This window comes from Larus michahellis, chromosome 7 (assembly GCF_964199755.1).
Source record: "Larus michahellis chromosome 7, bLarMic1.1, whole genome shotgun sequence".
In the NCBI taxonomy this organism is placed as follows: Eukaryota; Metazoa; Chordata; class Aves; order Charadriiformes; family Laridae; genus Larus; species Larus michahellis.
Genome location: NC_133902.1, coordinates 5,122,967 through 5,141,516, shown reverse-complemented (window position 1 = coordinate 5,141,516; position 18,550 = coordinate 5,122,967). Strand labels below are relative to the sequence as shown.

Here is an 18,550-nt window from a genome sequence, read left to right as displayed (position 1 = left end):
CCGGCGCTGCCGCGGAGCACGCTGGGATATGTAGTCGCGGCGCGGCGCAGGGCGGCTGGCACCTCCCCTCAGCAGAACTACAGCTCCCGCGAGCCCCCGCGGCTGCCGGGAGCCGCGTTACCGGCGCCTCGAGTGGGCCTGGACACGGCGGCGGGCGTCCCAGGTCGGTCATGGCGGCAACGCCGCCGCCCTCCGCTCCGGGCGGTCCGGAGCCTCCCCCGACGCCGCTGCAGTACAGCCTGCTGCTGCAGCACCTGGTGGGGGAGAAGCGGCAGCCCCGCGCCTGGGACCCCGCCGCCCTCGGCGGCATCCCCAGCCCGCCGAAGAGCGAGGAGCAGAAGATGGTGGAACGGGCCATGGAGAGCTGCGCCTTCAAGGCGGCGCTGGCCTGCGTGGGAGGTGCGGCGGGGGCGGCTGGGGGAGACGGGGGAGGCTGGAGGGACGGGGTTGTGGTGGTGGTGTCCCCAATGGCGTCGGTAAAGGGGTGGATGGGGAGGTGTCCTGTGGACACCTCCTCCAGTGTCTGTCCCAGGTCCCGGGGAGGGATCTCTTGTCTGCCTGCCTCCCTTGCAAAGGACGAGGTGTGCACAGCCTTTCCTCAGCACAGCATGGGCTGGCAGCAAGGAGGGTGCCAGCAACAGTGGCTGTAGTATCAGGAGACAGGCCATTTGTGCTCTTGGCCTGCCCCTGTCACGCCGCAGCATTGGCAGGTCGTGGGAGCGGAGGTGCTCCGGTGCCTGCGGGGAACGTGCGGCTGGAGCCAAGGTTCATTTTATACTCTGTCTTTTACAGGATTTGTTCTGGGAGGCGCATTTGGTGTCTTCACAGCTGGCATCGACACTAACGTCGGGTTTGATCCCAAGGATCCATATCGCACGCCAACCGCAAAAGAGGTTCTCAAAGATATGGGACAGCGAGGCATATCCTACGCAAAGAACTTCGCCATTGTGGGCGCCATGTTCTCCTGCACTGAATGTGTGGTAGAATCTGTGAGTAATAACTTCTAAGCATTAAGAAATGTTTTCTTGTACACTTAATAATCTATTTTACTAGCTCCAAATAAGTATGTATATCCCCTTTGTAACGGGGGATTTTATTGTTCTGTTTCTTGGCCATCAAAGATTTTCAGCTTTGAGATCTGTCTTCAGAACTGCTGTTCGCTGACAGAATGAGCAGAAAATCACGCAATAACGAAGTCATTTTCATTTCAAGTCTTGAATGTATTGGCAAGCATAGGTGTTACTTTTTAAAACCCTAGCTACAAGTACTTGCTGTTACTTTAAAACATCAAACCGTGAGTTGCAACATGGTAATTTGAGCCTCTAAAAATTCCATATGCAGAAAGGGATCCTTACATGAAAGTTCTTAGGTAACGGGCCTGTTTTCATCATGCCCCTACAGCAAGAAATGACCTTGTGCAGCTCAGTGGTAAATCCATCATCCGTTTTCTTAAATAGCAGAATTAGCCAGTTATGAATTTCGGTACTGCCTTTTAATTGAAAGACACAATTATTTCTTAACTCATCTAGAAGAAAAGTGTATCTGCTCGTCCAGTGGAGTGAGACAGAGAGATCTCTGCCCTGGTGAAAAACTAGTGTGCTCTGGCTGTGGAAATAGCACCTCTTTGTCAGCAGAGTGCTGTGACTCTCACCTGTGCTGAGACCCAGGCTGCACGGCCAGGCTTGGTGTTGCACCCGTGTGGTTATAGTGCCTTTGAAATCTCTGAGCTGGTGCTAGTGCGGAGTGCTGTCTTCTGGGGGCCGTATCGGCTCACCTGAGAATCTTTGCCATAGCACTGCATTGCACCATACAGATTTGTCTTACCTCTCCCGGTGACCCATTCCTTCCTCTCCTGGCCCTGCAAGTCTTATGTTTGAGAGTGCAGGGGGCCATCTGCTGAGAATAGAGGGGAAAAACATCCTCGGCTGAGAAGGGGCTGGAAGGTCATTTAATCTTTCTTGGTATTAGTACAGACGCTGAGTGTTTATTCCGTATTTACTTCTTGACTCTGATTTTTAATTCCACAGTATCGTGGAAAGTCGGACTGGAAGAATAGTGTTATTAGCGGCTGCATCACAGGAGGAGCAATCGGCTTCAGAGGTTGGTAGTGCCTGCTATCAATATTTCTGTGATAAGGCTCCGATTTGGTTATGCAGCATGCAGTGTTTTTAGTGGAACACACACTACAAATCTCTTTGCACGAGGTTATGGTGACGTCAACCTGAGAGTGTACTTCAGACTGGCAGAAATGCTATCTCTATCCCTTTCCTGTCAGCTTGAAAGATACGTGTGTGTAGGGAAGGCTTGGTTGTACAGGACAGTGAGATTGGAGGAGAATCAAGAGAAGTGACTTGAAAGAAAAAAATCAGGAAACTGTGTTAGCTATGCACACTCTTCTGCGGTGTCGCGAGGAGGGAGCCAAAAATACATACTGAGCAACTCTCGGAAGCTACAGCTCTTGTCTTAACAGAGCTCTACTTATATATACTATTTCACTGGCAGTAACTCTTAATTTGCACGGTTTGTAAAATGCTTTCCTCCTTTCTCATGTATCAGTTCAATCAGACAATTCTATTTAGCTGTAAAAGAGCAGGAACACTGGGATTTTAGTCCAGCAGGCACTAGCGGGGACTTTGGGAAGCCTTGAGTGCTAGCAACATCTGGAGAAGAGCCCCAAGTAGGAAGAGAGCTGCTCTGCTCATCAGAAATATCAAACTTCTCTCACCTCTGCCTAAGAAAAAAACCTGTCCACAGAGCATAAAAGAAAAGAAAGTGCTTCTAATTGAGCTTGTTAAGTTGTGTCTATCCTGGACCTAATCCTCTTAGAGCTTTCAAAGCTGCAGCTGCTCTTCCTATCCATCCCTAGTTCAACAGCAAAGCCACTTGCAGTGCTCAGATCAGAGCACGCTGAAATCAGCAGTGACCACTGGCATTTTCTCTTCCAGCCCTTGGGGGAAGACAGCAACACAGCACCCAGCCAGCGTGCTGAGCTAGTCCAGCCGTGGTAGTTTAAGCCCCATGTGTGCCAGCTTCCCCCCCTCAGCTTGGGCAGTGGTAGTGCCAGTGTTTTCCTGGTAGAGGACCGCCAAGTTCCTGCAGGTGTAAGCTCTTCAAACCAGCACAGCATAAGCTAGTTACTGGGAAGTAAAACAGCTTTCCTGTTTTGTCTCATTCTTTCCCACCCTTTTTGCATTGCAGCTGGATTGAAGGCAGGGGTTATCGGCTGTGGTGGATTTGCCGCTTTCTCCGCCGCAATTGATTACTATCTACGGTAACAGTGGGATCCCTTGGGAGCAAGTTTCCCTTTCGTTCCAGTGCTGCTGCTAAGAGCCTGCATCACGGCAGAAGAACCACCAGGCTTACCTTTCCGCTGCCTTTGGAGTCCTGATCAGTGCAAGCTGGATGGTGTTGGCTGCTTTTCCTGAATGACTAACAATACTCTGGCTCTGAGCCCTGGCGTGCTGCTTCGGGCAGACTTGCGGGAGTATGCAAGGATGGAGCCAGGCGCAGTGAGCAGTATCTCCAGGATGGATCAGCTGACTGTCAGTTTCCAGGAAACAAGCCTGGACTTTGAGCTTTTTCGATCCTTTGGGTCTGATTTTAATTAAGTCTGTTGCTAGCATCAAAAGAGGCAGGAGGACAATCTTCAAAAAAGAAATGCAGTGATTTAGGTTACCGTGTATCTGAACGTGCTGCAAGTGTTTAACAGTTATCGGTTTGCAGCTTGCTACTCTGTTGGGGAGAGGTAAGATCCTGTGGAGAAATAGTTTGTTCCAGGCTTTTCTTAAAATACCAGCTGAAGACAAACCACCATCTGTACAACTTGTCTTATTTCAAGTACAGAGATGAGAGCCAGATTTCTTTACCACGTCTTAAAGGGAAAAGCAAAAAGGAATCCTTAGCCTTAGAACCGTGTGGTTACTGGCAGATGAACAAAACCGTTTAAGGGGGGAAAAAAGAGGTTGTTGCAGAAGTATAATTCTCTGTAGCCACTTGGCTAGCCTGATTTAACCTCTCAGTGGGAGTACAAGTAATCTTGCTACTGCTTTAACTGCCTCAGGCTCACACCATTAGTTCCAGCAGTTTGCTGGTGACACCAGAAAGCAGAGTTGTGAGAATAAACCACTGTTAGACAGATAACTGGGCATTCACTTAGCACACAGTCTGTTTCCCATCACGTCCCTGTACCACCTTCGAGTGCCCCAGTGTTACGCTGGGGAAGGTGAAGTGTTATTTCTGCAGAACATTGGTACTGAAGTCAAAACATCTGTTCTTTAGCTCAAGGAGCTGCTCCCTTTTTGATTTGCGTTCATGTTAGCCCTCTTGTTCGTCTAACCAAGCCCAGTTCTCAGACCTCAGGGGGCAGTTTTTATACTCGGAATAGTTTAGGCTGCTTTTAATCTTTGTTGAGCTGCTCCTCAAGGACAAACACCCACCCTCATCTCTTTGAGGCAGCGGGATTTCAGATTCAGCGCGCACACCTGAAGAGGGTTCTCCCACCCCCTTCCCCTCCTTTGCATCCACAGTTTGACATCCCAGAATGGTGACAGCACTTGCGTACCTGGAAGAGCCAATACTAGCAGGGTGGTTTGGCTGATGACGGTGGTCAGTTTGGAGGCAGATCATCTCCCATTCCCACATGGGAAGAAGTGGAGAGGCAGCACCATGTGATCTATCAGATGAGGTTTCCAGATCGCCTGATGGCCCTTGCTGTGCCTGTTCAGTATCCTCAGGCCAGAAGCTGTGCAAGTCAGCTGAATTTTAAGCTTGAGTAATTAGGGGCTGATTAAACAGGCTGGCTCCAGACAGTCCAGTTTTTTTCTTCCAGAATGGACTGAAATGCAAGGATGTAGCCCAAACCATAAGATGCCTCTTAAAAGATTGCCTGGCGCAATGCCTGTGCTTATACCGCTGGCTTCAAGTGCAACTAGAAAGATTTCCACGATAGAAAAACGAAGAAGCTGTGATGCCAAGGTGAACGGTTAGTGCAAACAGCAACACCACAGGGCTCCTTTTGTGCAAATGTTGGGGCTTTGCATTTTTATTAACTTTTTTTTTTTCTCTCTCCTCACATGGTTTACAGCCATTTAAAGTTTATAATCTACAGAAATTGAAACAGAACACAAACAAAAATATATCCTTAACAACTTTTGAAAGTCAAATATTAATTAACAGTTCTATTCTACCTGTAGCTGCAAGAGTCCACCCCCCACCCGCCGCTCTTTTCCTTCCTGTAGGGACAAGCAAAAGCCAGTCACAGGGATGGCCGCAGCCTGTTGTGCCGGGGCTGTATGGACCAGGCCTCCAGCCACTGTCGCGGGGGTGGGGAGGAGATTTGGCTGTACAGAGTCTCCATCTGGAATGACAGTATCGCGGACAGAGACTTGGACACATGTAACGAGTCAGACACACACAGGGATCCGTTGTGCAGTCAGATCTAAAACGCGGCCTCCTTTACTAGGTCCAGGGCCAAGACAGACGCCTGGTTATTTTCTGCAATGCTGTTTCCCTTCTGTTTAGCTGGTAGTCAAGAGGAGCAGGGTCTGGAGTGTGAGCCCTTTGGAGGGGGACTGAAAGACCTCCCCTCCTTTAGTCGCTTTGCTGGTGCGGGGCCGGCAGGTGCTGCCTTCCCTGGGGCAGTGGGCTTAGGACATACCTGGTGCATCGGTGGCAGGCGGCCGGGCTCTACCTGGAACAGTCTGTTAGTCGGGAGGGTAAAGGCAATGCCGCTGTCAGCGGGGATACGCTTGGTCACTTCTCATCCATCTCCATTTGGCACAGGAGAGCACGGGGCCAACGCAATTGGGGAGGGGGCTTTTCCCACGAGAACACGGACTCAGCTCACAGAGCGAAAGGTTTTGTGTCCCAACAGGTACCAGCACCTACCTGGGAGTGTGGGAGGGTGGGGGACACGCCAGGAGCCAGGCACTCGGGCAGACGGAGCACAGCCTGGCTGCGAGTGCAGGCATGCGGCTGTCCTACCTTGGGACGTGGTGTGACAACTCCAGCCACCAGCCTGGGGGTCAAGCACTGGAGCCACTAACTAAAACGGACCTGAGCTGGCCGGGCATGGCTAACCCAGCAGCAACTGCTTTGTGAGAAAGAGCAAATGAAGCACTTCTGCCTCCGTTAGTGAGGGCCACGAAGGCTTTTCTCCTCCTCCCATCCCCCTGTGCTGGTTGCCAGGCTGGGTGACCGTCCAGCTGCCGCACAGAGCACTCGCCTTGGGCAGCCTGGCTGGGCCGGGCACCGAGGCAGGGCCATGTGCTGCCATTTGCCCGGTGCCTGGAAACAAAAACTTCCCCGTTCTCGTGGCCGCGGTAGGAATGCTGGTGCCCCGGCAGGCTCTGCCGCAGGGCGCAGCCACCGTCAGCAAGCCTTGTGGCAGCGCTGTGCTGGTGCGAGGGTGCACACCTCGCCACGGCAGAGATACGGGCGTACGGAAAGGGCAGGGACCCTGCTCCCTGCCCTGACAGGGCTTGATGGGAAAATTGTGGGATCCACATGCCCTGATGGGGACCCTGTCGGTGCCAGAGCACAGACCTGGGGTCAGCCTGTGGCGGAGGAAGCTGACCTGCCCGGCTGGCCATCCCTCCAGCTTGCCGTGCACGGAGACCAGCACAGCACCTCTCGCTCCAGCCTTGTGTGATGGGTTATCCCAAAACGCTACTCGGAGGCGAGATACAGCGAGGGAAGTAACCACCATGCTACACACACACAGGCAAAGCACAGGATTAGGGCTGTAGAGGGGACTGGCCTGAAAGCACCCAGAAGAGATGTGGCGAGGAGGAAGCAGCACCCTGCTCCTCTGCTCCCATGGTCGCAGGTTTGCTCGGGCCAGGGCAGGATCCAGGCACGGGGTCCAACGTTTGCGCAGGCAGCAAGCCAAAGCAGAGCCGGTCGTCACCGTCACCGGGGAGGGAAGCCCGTGAGCTCCCAGCCTCTGAAGCGAGCCGGTGCTGCACATGCAGGTGCGGGGCAGGGGAGCTGGGCAGCGAAACAGGCACTCGTGGGATGCTGCAGGCTTCGAGCTGGGCGAGACGAGGGGTGCCTGGTAGGGGTGAGCGGGCAGAAAGGAGTCCAGGAGAAAACTAGCCAAGGGGGATGCCTGTGTCCACAGCCCTTGTCAGTCACTACCTCTTCCGTTGAACAAATATACATAAAAACAATTCTTGAACACAAGAAGGGACATAAGACACGACTACTTTACAGAGAGGCACGGCGCCTGGGGTGGGACCGGGCCACTGGTACGCAATTGTGCAGGAGCTGCAGGCGGCACCGTCTTGGGTCCGGGCCGGTCTCCCTCGGGGGGCTGTGATCCAGTCCGTGTCCCCCAGCAGGGAGCTGGGAGTGTTTGCAGCTGGTGCCTTCTCCCTGCAGGCTACACGTCCGTGGAGAAGTAAAGCGTGTTGCGTTTCAGCTCAGTGAAGGAGATGGGAGGATGCTGCAGGTAGTAGAGAAGGACCTGGACCTGTAGCAAGCAAACGGGGGGTGTTAGACCAGAAAAGAGCAGAGCTGCCACCTCCCAGCTTGTCCCTGTGCAGCCACATCCAGCAAAGAGTGACAAATCTACTCAGAGAGGCAGGTAAACCCCTCCAGTCGCCACCCCAGGGGTGCAGGTGTGGGCTGCTGCCCCACACTGCCAGCACAGCTCTTACCTGGGCCATCACATCGTGGGACCAGATGTCAGAGGCCAGGGTGAGGTGTGCCTTGCTCTCCCCCTCTGAGGGTCTCAGCAGTGTCGGCCCGAAGACCGTGGCCAGGTTGTGGAGAGACATTTTGTTGATGGGCTCCTTTTCAGCTACCCTGTGGGGTACGGAGGGAAAGGCAGCGTGAACCCGTAATGCTGTTCTCCTGGAGCGGGGGGCAGCCATGGCTGATGTGGGGCGGGGGGGTGAGTGCTGATTTCCCTTCTCCCAGCCCCAGTGGGACACCTCCTGCTTGCCATGGCCCTTCACGGCTCCCGGCAAACCCAGGTGCAGGGCAGGGAGCTCTGCCCCCTTCCCGGCCTCCGCCGGAGCCGCCGGGCCTGGCCGGGAGCCCTGGGTGTGATGTGGCAGCGACCAAGCCCTTGCTTATGTGCTGCGGAGCCTCCGCTCTCCTCGAGCCTCGGCAGGGTACGGGGAGCTCCGCACCAGCCCGTGCCTCCCCGCACCCACTCCCCCCCAAGGCTCCCTACCCCTCCGACCCCACGGGACCCCGGCCAGCCCGCACCGAGGGAACCAGGGCCACAACATTGCCATGTTAGGAGGCAGCTGTGTTCCCCGGCACAGGCTGCACGGTTGAGCCCCGGCCAGGGGAGCAGATGTGGGAACTGGCTGTGCCCGGTTCTCAGGATGGAAATGGATTTTTTCCTTCCCCACCCCCCAGCATCAATCACTTTTTCTGTTTGGTTTTAGCCAAACCAGAGGGGAAAAAAAAAAAAAAAACAAAAAAAAAAACACAACACCACTTCATGATGCAAGTAACATGAGCTGCGAGCCCTGGTCCCAAACTTGTGGCCAGCTCCAGCCGGGCTCTGCACGCTGTTCTCCCACCCTGCCCACAGCCCCGCGCCCTCCATGGGTTTCAGGTCCCCAGTGAGCCCCAGAACCATCCATCCCCAGGTTCAAATGGGCTTTATCTGGGCCAAGATAAAGCATGGCAAACCACACGTGGCTGCACTTGCCGCGGGACAAGTGACATGGGGCGTCACCTGCAGCTCTGGGACACGTCCGCAGAGCTATCTCTGGGTCTTGCCCACCCACTGCAGACAAGTTACAGGGATTATTGCACCTAGTTTTGCAGGGTCTGCTGCTGGACTGGTGGGAAGGGACGCAGCACTCAGTTTTCCCGCTCAGGGGGACACTGCACAGCTCCCAGTTGATTCCCTGTCCTGTGCCGAGGCCAGCTGCTCCCCGCGGACAGCCCGTCCAACCAGCTGCACACCAGCTGCGGCAGCCAAGAGCCGCATCTCGCCAGAGGACGTGTGCTCCCTGCAGAGCTGACCCTGCATCAGCGGCCACGCGCTGCGCAGTCCCCGTTGGCACCGTGGCTGGTGGCCCTGGGTTGCCGGGGGCTGCTCTGTGGGGCAGAACGGCTCCAGAAGCCCTCCAGCACCCTCAGGGGCCCGCAGAGAGGAGCCATGCAAAGCCAACGCCGGCATCAGCCAAAGGGACTCGGGGCATGCCGGGAACGCACCGGAGCTCAGGGACGGGGCAAGTGGGACAAACCTGGGGCTGCACCCTCTTGGAGGGGCTGGGAGGGGAAAAGGCCACTCTGCCACCTGCCCAGCACCGAGCCGCCGTTGCTGGCACCGACTGCTGCCCACAGCCCTGCTCTGCTCCAGCACAGCACCACCTGCCTCTGGTTTGGGATCAGCCCGTGGCCACGCAGGCACCACAGGAATCAGACCGGCTCTAACCCTGCTCATGTCCCATCCCCATGGCAAAGCGGTGAAACAGACCCGTCCTGCACCTCCCGCCCGCGCCGGGCATTCCCCCGGGAGCCGCAAGCCGAGCCATTACCTTTTCAAGTGCTCCAGCAGGAAGAGGAAGGTGATGAGGTTGGGGTCAGGCAGCGAGCGGAGAAGGTGCATCATGCAGTTCTCCTTGGCAGCAGGATCCGAGAGGGCTGGAGACAAGAAGGGAGAGGGCTCAGGGCAGGGGCTGGGGACACCTTGTGTGGCAGCGGGACCCACCACGGCCCCTTGCCTCCCTGCAGCCAGTGCACAAGCAGCCGGCCCCAACCCGCGGGGCTCTGCCTGCGCCCTGGGGAGCAGCACCACAAGCCCCGGGCTGGCCCAGAGCCAGCAAGGACGGAGTGAGCTGAGCCAGGAAGGACCCTCGGGAATCTCCCATCCCACAGCAGGCAATGCCAAACAGAGCCACGCTTGGGCATCAACCCCTTCCCCATGCCCGATCCCTTACCAATCCCCTCCATGAAGGCGGGGTAGAGTCTGTCAGTGAGGAGGGGCTCAGGCAGCTCACGGAAGTACAGCTTCAGCGTGCCGGCGATGGCATTGATGTCCATGTCACTCAGCATGACCAGGATGTCCTTGTTATCTGTCCAGAGAGCACCCACATGTGACGCCTCCTTCCCCTCTGTGTCTCTATACCCCTGTGTCACCCCAGCTATCCGGGCAGGCTACCAGCCGGAGGACAGGGACAGCACTGCCGGGTCCATGATCCCGTTTAGCCAGGCTGGGGCTGGGAAGAGCCGAGCGCTTCCCGCCTGGCTGGGCAATGGGATGCGGAACAATTTACAAATCCATTTGCAACATTGCCCTGACTCAGTGTCTCCCAGGAGCCAGCCAGGCGCGGCGGCAGCTCAGAGGCACCAAGGCACAAACAAGGCTGGGACCTCTGGGCGTTTGCTTTCCCAGCTACACCCTCCTCCTCGCCCCCAGCCCCTTCCTGGGCACACCAGCACGTTTTGCCCACATGCTATGCAATAACCAGACCCTGGGCTTGCAGGGCAGGGGACCGGGGGGTCTCAGTGCCTGTGAACCCTCCCAGGGGAACGTGATGTGAAGGGTGGCCGTCCCCCAGGACACTCACTTGCATCGAAGACAGCTTTCAATGCTTGGATGTCAGTGGCGACACCAGAGATCCTGTAGATGCCGACCTCTTCGATGCCCCTCTTCTCCACCTCCTCGATGCACTGGCGCACGATGTAAGGCACCTTGGAGCGCTCGCGCCTGGCTCGGAAAGCGGAGGCGTAAGCAAAGATTCCCTGGGGACCCCGCGGTGGCCAGCCCAGCCCTGCAAACCCTGGGCCAGGGGCAGGACGGGTGGGAAGGAGGGGGCTAGTGAAGGAACGGGCAAGTACCAGGAGACAGCAAAAGCCGAGCTCTTTGGTATTGGTGGGAGCGTGGGACATGGTGCAAGGATGGAGCAAGGGGACGTGGGGCAGCCCCACACCCACAGGGACCGGAGCAGATCAGCCCCCCCTCAGCCCCACACGTACTTCGTCACGACGCTGATTTTGACCCCGAAGACACCGGTCTGCTTTTTGGACGGGGTCCTCTTCAGGCTCATGTCTCTGCTCGTGAACTTCATGGAGAACTCCACCTTGATCTGCGGGAGACAGGGAGTGAGCCCCAGCAGCCTGGCCCTGGCCTGTCACCTCCGCGTCACATGAAGGCACGGCGCAGCCCCAGGGAAGGGTCCCGCTTACCCCGTTCATCTCAATCACATCCATGTGCCAGTTCTTCGTCTGCACAGCCTGTGGGTCCAGCTGTGGGGAGAGATGGTGTGTGAGCTCTCCAGGGATGCACCCCCATGCCAACCCCCTGCCAGTCCTGCTGCCGCGCCAGCCCAGTGGCCCCTAAAGCCCCCGACCCACAGACAGTGTCGGGCACAGGACACGCTCTTCCCTGGCAACGTGCTGCCCACGGCAGGAGGATGAAGAGAGGAAGGTCTGGGGTCCCTCTGGCCGTGCCCCAAAGCCGGGTGGGCTCAGCCTCCCCACCTGGTGTTCCCCTCCCCAAGCCCCTGCGAGGCAGCGCTTTAACCTACACCCGAACAGTAAGAAATTTCCAAGAAATCAGGACTATTTCTGGCAGCGGATTGATGAAACAGAACTAGGGCAGCATTTTCCATGCAGAAAAACAACGTCTCCCCATAGCCGAGGCTATTTATAACCCCTGGGAATGACGGGCTCCACTATTTCTGGCTTTGGGGCTAGTAGAGGACTCGGTGATGCTGCTCCGGCACCCGGCCACTGCAGCGAGGTGCTGGTGTTCCCAAGGTCCCGGCACGTGCCGTGGTGGGCACCGGGCCCCAGGGCTGGGCAGAGGCGGGTGCAGTTGCCTTTTGGGGCTCTTCAGTCCCCAGCTGGTGGTATCGATCTGGCCCCATCGATCCCTGTAATGCACGGGGCAGGCAGCAGGGCAGAGCCCGGCACTAATGTCCCCTCGGGGAAGGGGATGGGATGCGGGAGCTGGCAGGGGCTGGTGGGGGCTCCCAGGGCTGCGTGCACGCAGCTGCCAGGCGAGGCTCGTGCCAAATGCGCGGGGTCACTCCTCAAGGACACAGGAGTTTCCTACAGCTGCTGGGTTGGGAGATGCTCCGGGCGAGCGCAAAGATGTCCAAAGCTGCTGCTCCGGCCACAGAGCTGCCGTTCCCCTGCCCCAGCCTCTGGCTGCCCATGAAGCCACCGCACGTCATGATGGGGGCGACCATGGAGTCCCTCCTGTCCCTTCTTGTACGCCGAGACGTCATGCTCCCAAAGACAGGCTTGAGCTGCCCTGGCTCTGGGCACAGGCCCAGTACCGTGGCTTCACCCCACGCCCAGCCTTGTGCCATGGTGAGCCCGAGCAGCTCCTCTGGTGGCCGTGGTGCCACGGAAAACACTGCGGTCTCCAGCACAGCCCAGGAATGGCTCCTTACGGGGAGCCCTCCCCAGCGCCCCAGCCCCGGCGCATGGCAGCACCATGTCACCTCCGCTCCGCCAGCCCTGCGGCTGCTGGAGAGGGCAGCAGGGGGAGCGGGAGGAAGAGGAGGAGGAGGAAGGCTGCAGCTGCCCTGGGCTCTTGTGAGGCCCTGCAGCAGGTCTGGACACCAGGATCACGAGGCTGCAGCCGAAATGTTGCCAACCCCAGCCCTGCTGCTTCAAGCCCTCATGTTCCCCCCACCCCAGTGCCGGATCTCCCGTGGCACCCGAGACCAGACACGGCAGCACTGCCAAGCACCCACCATGGCCAAACGCCAACCCAACGCCACCCCTCGCAGGGCGCTTTCACCCTTTTTCCCCACGCAGCCTGGTTCCACTCACGGCAGCGTCCAACCCTGCGAGCCCCAGGCAGCGGCAGCGAAGCCCTTCGCCCCCCGGCCGCATCGAGAGCCGTGGGCCTCCCTGCTCTGCAGCGCGAGTTTAATTGCAACCACCACATACGCCTTCCCCATCCCCGTCCCCCGGGTCCCCCCGGCTCCGATGGCCCTGGCAGCTCACATCTGGAAGGGCTTTAGCAGGGTTCTGAAGAAAGGCTTAATAAAAGCCAGGTTGGCTGCCGCCATTGCCGCGGACCTTACCCCGAGCACGCCACCTCCCCACAGCCACTTGGGCAGAATCATCTCCATGGATGACATCATCCCCATGCAGCCGGCATGGCCCCGAATTTGGGCTAGTTCAGCTGGCGCCACCCACCCGGGCTCCCCTGCAGCTGGGGCAGGTCCCTGTGCACCCATGTGGCACCGGGTGTCGCCTGGCCCCAGCTCTCCTCCGGCCCTGCCCGCGGGCACCCCATGCAGCAGGCAGCAGCACCACGCTGCCCGCTCCCCACGGGAAGCAAAGCTGCGGCCGATGCTTCGTCTCCAGGCGTGGGAGGACGGACGGGAGCATCCACCCACAGCGCCAGAGGCAGCTCCTGCCCACACAGCGCTGGCAAACACCCCATCTCAGCTACCACCACCATCTCCTTCTGCTCCAAAGCCTTGCTGGAGCTGCCTTGCTCCGGCACAGCGCAGGGATGTCCCGAGCTGGTGGGGAACTGCTGGACAGGGAGCCCCGGGGAACAGCCAGCACTGTGCAGGATGGCACAGGTGACATTCTGCTGTCCCAGGTGTCTCCTCTTCGGCAGCTCAGCACTCAACCCGCTTCAAACGCCAGCCTGCACCCAGGGAAACGGCTCAGCCGGGTCACCGGTGCCTCTCCAGGCTGCTCCCCACTGGGTCTCAGGGGACTCTCGGTGGCAGCATGGCATCCCTGCCCAAGCCAGCATCCGCTGCGGTGCCGCTCTCATCCACAGTGAGGTGAAACACCCCCTGGTCCTTGCTGCAGGCATGTGCCAACATCCTGATTTCCCAAATTATCCGAAGGTGCTTGCTTGCAGGACGAGGCCCCCAGCTGCAGAGGGAAAGGCAGCAGCGTGGCAGGCGACGGGCATCCCTGCAGAGCTCCGTGCATCCTGGGCAGGCTCCGATGGCAGAGTGACCCCCCCCCCAAGTCCTGCTGGCACTCGCCCCCTGCAGCCCCTGCCTGCTGCTTGCCCCGCACACGGGGCAACTCTGGACTGGAGGGGACGAGGCCACATCCTGGGATTTTGTCCTCAAGGCACCTCCGGGCCGTGCGCCGTGAATGCAGCTCCTGCGTGGGCAGCAGCAGCCGAGACAGACCCAGGCAGCGCCGGGTCCCCGCCGCTCTCAGGTGAGGAGCCGAGATGGCTCCAAACCCCCGTGGCAGCTCGCCAGGGCCCCGAGCAGGGCAGGGGCTGCCGGGCTGGGCACGTCCCTTCCTCGCGCCTCACACCCATGAGGTCACCCAACCTCCAGCCCCGAGTGAAGCCATCGGGAGCAAACCGGTGACTCAGCCGCTGAGGCCATCTCCGCCACAGCCCCGGGGAGCGGGATCCCGGGGAGCTGCTACAACCGGGGTTGCTTCCCATCAGCGCGGCACCCATGGACACTCCAGCCTGGCCTCCCATGGCTGCCCCGGCTCCGGCGGGCAGATGCCCCCACCAGAGTCCTGCACCGGCAGCTCCCTCCCCAGGGAACAGGGGCAGAACAGCCCCCACAGCAGCGAACGCTGTCGGTGGCAAAGCACAGCCCCCCCAAAAAAAGCGATCCGCAGCCCCGTCTGAGCGACCCGAGAAGCACCAGACACCCACAGCGCACCGGGACCGTGCAGACCAGCGTCCTCCCCCTGCAGCCCCAGCGCTGCCAGTTGGGGAAGCCGCGGTGGGGACGCGTGGGGCTGGGAAACGCAACCCCCTCATGTTTTGACCCAGCAACAGCCGGCGGCCGCCGCCGGGCAGCTTTCTCGCGCAGCCCTCGCCGCCCCTTAATCCCCTCTGCGGGAGCAGCGGCGGCGGCACAGAATCGAGGTTAATGCCGCTGCGTCACAGGCAGCCCCGCTGCCGCGCCAGCAGCCCCGACACTGAAACCTCGGCCCCGCTGCTGCCAAACCGAACCCCCACGTGCCCAGGCAGCTCCTGCCCGCGGTCGCAGCCGAGCCCCGAGCCAGCAGCTCCCCACGCAGGGAGACCCCGCGGAGGGAAACCCCCGGAGCCCCCCGGGAGATGGCGGGGGCTCTGGGACAGCCTGTGACGGCGCTATGCCCCCTCCCTTGTCACCTCCGTTGCCCACCCTTGCTCTCCATCCTCCCCCAAAGGTGGGCAGCACCGGCTGATGGGGGCTGCGACAGGGCTGCGAGCTGGGGGAAGCCTGGATGGACACGGGGTGGGTGAGTTGCAAACAAAGCAGCGCCCTAGAGAGAGGGGGTACGCAGGCACCGGGTGCTGCAGCACCCCAGGAGCCTGACCTCGGCCAGGGCAGGGGAGCTCCCCCTACTCTGCAGGATGCCCCGAAACAAACGGTTCAGGTCCCCCAGTCCCACAGCGCACAGAGGGAGAGGGAAAGAGGGAAACGAGCACCCCGCAGGCTGCTAACTGCTTCAAAGAGCTCCCAAAGCACCCAAACGACCTCCTCGCTCCACGCACGGACCCCACAAACTTCGCCCCCCCCCATACCAGAGTCCCCTGTACCCCACAAAGCCACCAGCCAAAAAGCTACAGCCACCACACACAGAAGAGCCCGGTGACATGGCGAAGCCATTGCACAGCCACCGTCCCCCCTAGCCGTCCCCCTCCCCGCACACCCTGAGAGTCACCTTCTGCCGGAGCAGCTTGCTGCGCACCCTGCCCCAGAGGCGGGCACCCGTGTTGGGGGGACGCTTCCCCTCGGGCTCCTCCACGCCGCGCTCCGGCCGCTCGCCCACGGGGCTGGGGCTGCCGTCCGGCTGCACCAGCACCTCCGTCATCGCGATGACCGCTTCGGCTCCGGGGAGGCGAGACGAGGGTGGCCGGAGGGCCCTGGGTGGAGGTGGCCGAGGGCTGATTTAGGACAGCACCAGCATCCCTTCTGGTCCGGGCGGGAGGTCAGCGGCGGTCGGGGTGGCGGGGGCCGGCGAGGGGAGCCCGGCCGGGGCGGCGGGGAGGCGAGCGGGCAGGGCTCATCTTCAGGGTGTGAGCCAGGCTGGCGAGAGGCTGCTCGGCAGCCCCAAAAGCCTCCCTCCCTCTGCGAGGAAGTGACTCAAAGGCAGCCCCCCCCTGGCGGCCCCCACGCGTTTAACTCTCGCCCTGCCACCCGCCGCCGCTCGGCAAGGCTGGAGGGGCTGCCCGGCCTCCCCACCGCCCTTATCTGCCGTTATCCGTTATCCATCACTATCCATTACCGCTTCCCTGCACCATCGGCAGCCACGGACCCAGGAGGCATCACCGCTGTCAGCCACAGCATCCCCGGCTCCGCGGAGGAGCCAGGCTGGCCCTCACGTTGTCGGCAAGGGGAACAGGGATGGGACTTCTGGGGTCTCCTGTCAGGGATAGGGACAGGTGGGGAACCCCCGGGTCCCCCCCGGCCTGCCCTGGCCCTTGTCAGCCCCACTGCCAGGGGGTGGTGTGGTGGGGCAGGGCTGCAGGGCAGGGGATGGGGTGCAGGCAGGGCTCTGCCCCGCACCCCAGCCCTGGAAGGGTCCCTGCCTGCCTGCCCGCCGCTTCTCCTGACAAGTGGGGACATGGTGAGGTGCATGATGTGGGGGGACTTGCACTGCCCCCAGATCAAGCCCTCAGCAGCCATTTGAGCCCACACAGGTCACCCTGTGGGTCCCTGCAGGTCCGGGGAGCCCCGACACCACAAATCTCCCCCTCCAGAGCCTCCGCCAACCCAGCGAGGGGGACAGATGAACAGGCAGCCATTCCCTGTGGGTACGGCAGGCACGGTGCCCATGACAACACAGGCTTCACTTCAACAGCTGTACCTCCCCTGTGCACCAAATGGGGGCCGGGGCGTCTCCATCCTGCCCCATCACCCTGAGACCCCCTTCATGCACCCGCTGCCCGTCTCCTTGCCCGCCCCAGGGCACAGATCCAGCCTCTCCCCTCTTGCGATGTGGACACAAGCACTCGCAGCCTGCTCTGCCCACCCCCAGCATCTGTCTGCCACCCCGCCACAGCGCCGGGCACCCTTGCCAGCACCCACTGGACACAGCCCCGCACGAGGCAGCCCAGCTGCTGGGAGCGACTGGGACAGCTCAGAGCAGGGCTGAGCCCCGCAGCGCTGGGGACACAAGCCCCACACGGGGACATGAGCCCCTCACGGCACATTTACCCCAACCACAGCACGTCCCAGGCGTGGAAACTCCATGCAAAACGCGGTTAAAAACAACAAAACACGGTTAATGCCAACCAGGAGCTGCAGCGGAGCCATCCCAACCCAGAAGCACCTTCCAGAGCAGCCGGTGGTGTGGCTAGGCCCACGTGGCACAGGGTGCCCATCCTCTGCCAGCCATGGGGACGGGGCATGGGGTAGGGGTCCGACGCTCGCCACGCCGCAGACCCCTCAGGGCTCGTTGCCAGGGTGCTTGAGAGGAGGCTGGTGCCAACCCCAGCCCCTCCATGGGCCCAGCCACGTCCTCTGTGCCGGCAGGATGCAACTCACACCGGTGGCACCCCCGCAGCCTCAGGAGCCCCACAGTGCTCCCTGCAGAGGGGCTGCAGTGTCCCCCTCGCACACTGACCCGGCTGCCACTGGCCCAAGATGCCACTCAGCTGCTTTCGTGGCCGACCTACGTGCCTGGGCTGTCAGATTAGAGCTGGGCAGCGGGCACAGCACCGGCTGCGGGCTGGGTTCAGCCATCCTGGCAGCCCCCAAACACGCACCACGGGCCTTTGCCGAGCTGCTGATGCCAGTGCTTCCAGTGTCTCCCATTCCTGCTGCTAACTGAAATGAGCAGCAGCCCATGGTGAGCTCAGGGACCGGCTGGGCTAAGGACCATCTGGGCAGCATCTCTGCCTGAACAGCGCAGGACAGAGGGCAAGGGGGCAGCGCTGGAGCTCGGCCACAACCCACAGTCCCACAAGCAGCACTGCCCGTCCTGCCCATAGCCATGCTGCCCCATCCCTGCCCCGCCACCCTCCCCAGTCCCGGGGCCGGGGTCGAGCTGTGGCTCTGGGTGATGGCAGGACAGCCCCAACCCTGACACCGTCCAGCCAGGTCCTCCTTGGGATAAGCAGCCCCAGGGCCTCCTCTCTCTCCCTTTCTTCCCCCATGACTTTCGCACGGCGGGGACGAGCTGTGCTGTCCCCATCCCAGCCCCTGCGTCTCCCAGCATGACTCATGTTTGTTGACCCAGGCTATTTCCGAGAGTGCAGCTGGGCTGATCCCTGCGGGGCGTCGAGCCCCTTCCCTGCCCCAGCCCTCCCACTTGGCCCAATGCCACCCCCACACCACCATTCCCAGGGGAGGGGGGCAACAGACGGCTGATTTCGGGTACAAACAAGCCACTGGCGAAGCTGAGCCCCTGTCCCCCATCCCATGCCCGCTGCGGTGCCGTCCCTGTACAGTGTCCCCTTCCCAGCAGCATTTCTGTGCTGCTCCCCGCTCCCCAGGGACCTGCCCTCAGCCGCTTTCCCACGGAGCAGGCGGCCGCACCGGGCCTTTTGAAGTGGCCTTGAATTGAGGGCTGTCCCCAAGGCGTGATGCTGTCCCCAGCACAGCGGGGAAGGCAGCCAGACTGGGGGTCCCCTCCAGGAAAACACAGGGGCGCCCCCATCCCGAACAGCCCCCGCTGCCCT

At 60.4% G+C, this 18,550-nt stretch overlaps 2 protein-coding genes across 5 annotated transcripts in view; one reads left to right on the top strand and one right to left on the bottom strand.

Annotated features, from left to right (window-relative positions):
* Positions 1-79: 79 nt before the first annotated feature.
* Positions 80-3,810, top strand: TIMM22 (translocase of inner mitochondrial membrane 22). Its single transcript, XM_074593667.1, has 4 exons — positions 80-399; positions 793-989; positions 2,028-2,100; positions 3,199-3,810. The coding sequence occupies exons 1-4, from the start codon at positions 171-173 to the stop codon at positions 3,273-3,275; spliced, it is 576 nt and encodes a 191-aa protein (XP_074449768.1). The 5' UTR covers positions 80-170; the 3' UTR covers positions 3,276-3,810.
* Positions 3,811-5,025: 1,215 nt separating this feature from the next.
* ABR (ABR activator of RhoGEF and GTPase) overlaps positions 5,026-18,550 on the bottom strand; it is a 42,157-nt gene continuing 28,632 nt past the window's right edge. For 3 of the 4 annotated variants that reach the window (XM_074593663.1, XM_074593664.1, XM_074593665.1), the window contains 7 exons: positions 11,158-11,217; positions 10,948-11,057; positions 10,539-10,678; positions 9,909-10,043; positions 9,507-9,612; positions 7,659-7,806; positions 5,026-7,471 (listed from right to left, as the gene is read on the bottom strand). In XM_074593663.1, the coding sequence (XP_074449764.1) occupies positions 7,382-7,471; positions 7,659-7,806; positions 9,507-9,612; positions 9,909-10,043; positions 10,539-10,678; positions 10,948-11,057; positions 11,158-11,217 (789 nt within the window). In that variant the 3' untranslated portion in view covers positions 5,026-7,381. Of the gene's footprint in view, positions 7,472-7,658; positions 7,807-9,506; positions 9,613-9,908; positions 10,044-10,538; positions 10,679-10,947; positions 11,058-11,157; positions 11,218-15,588; positions 16,005-18,550 lie in introns of those variants that run through there. The other variant, XM_074593666.1, reaches the window with a different exon arrangement.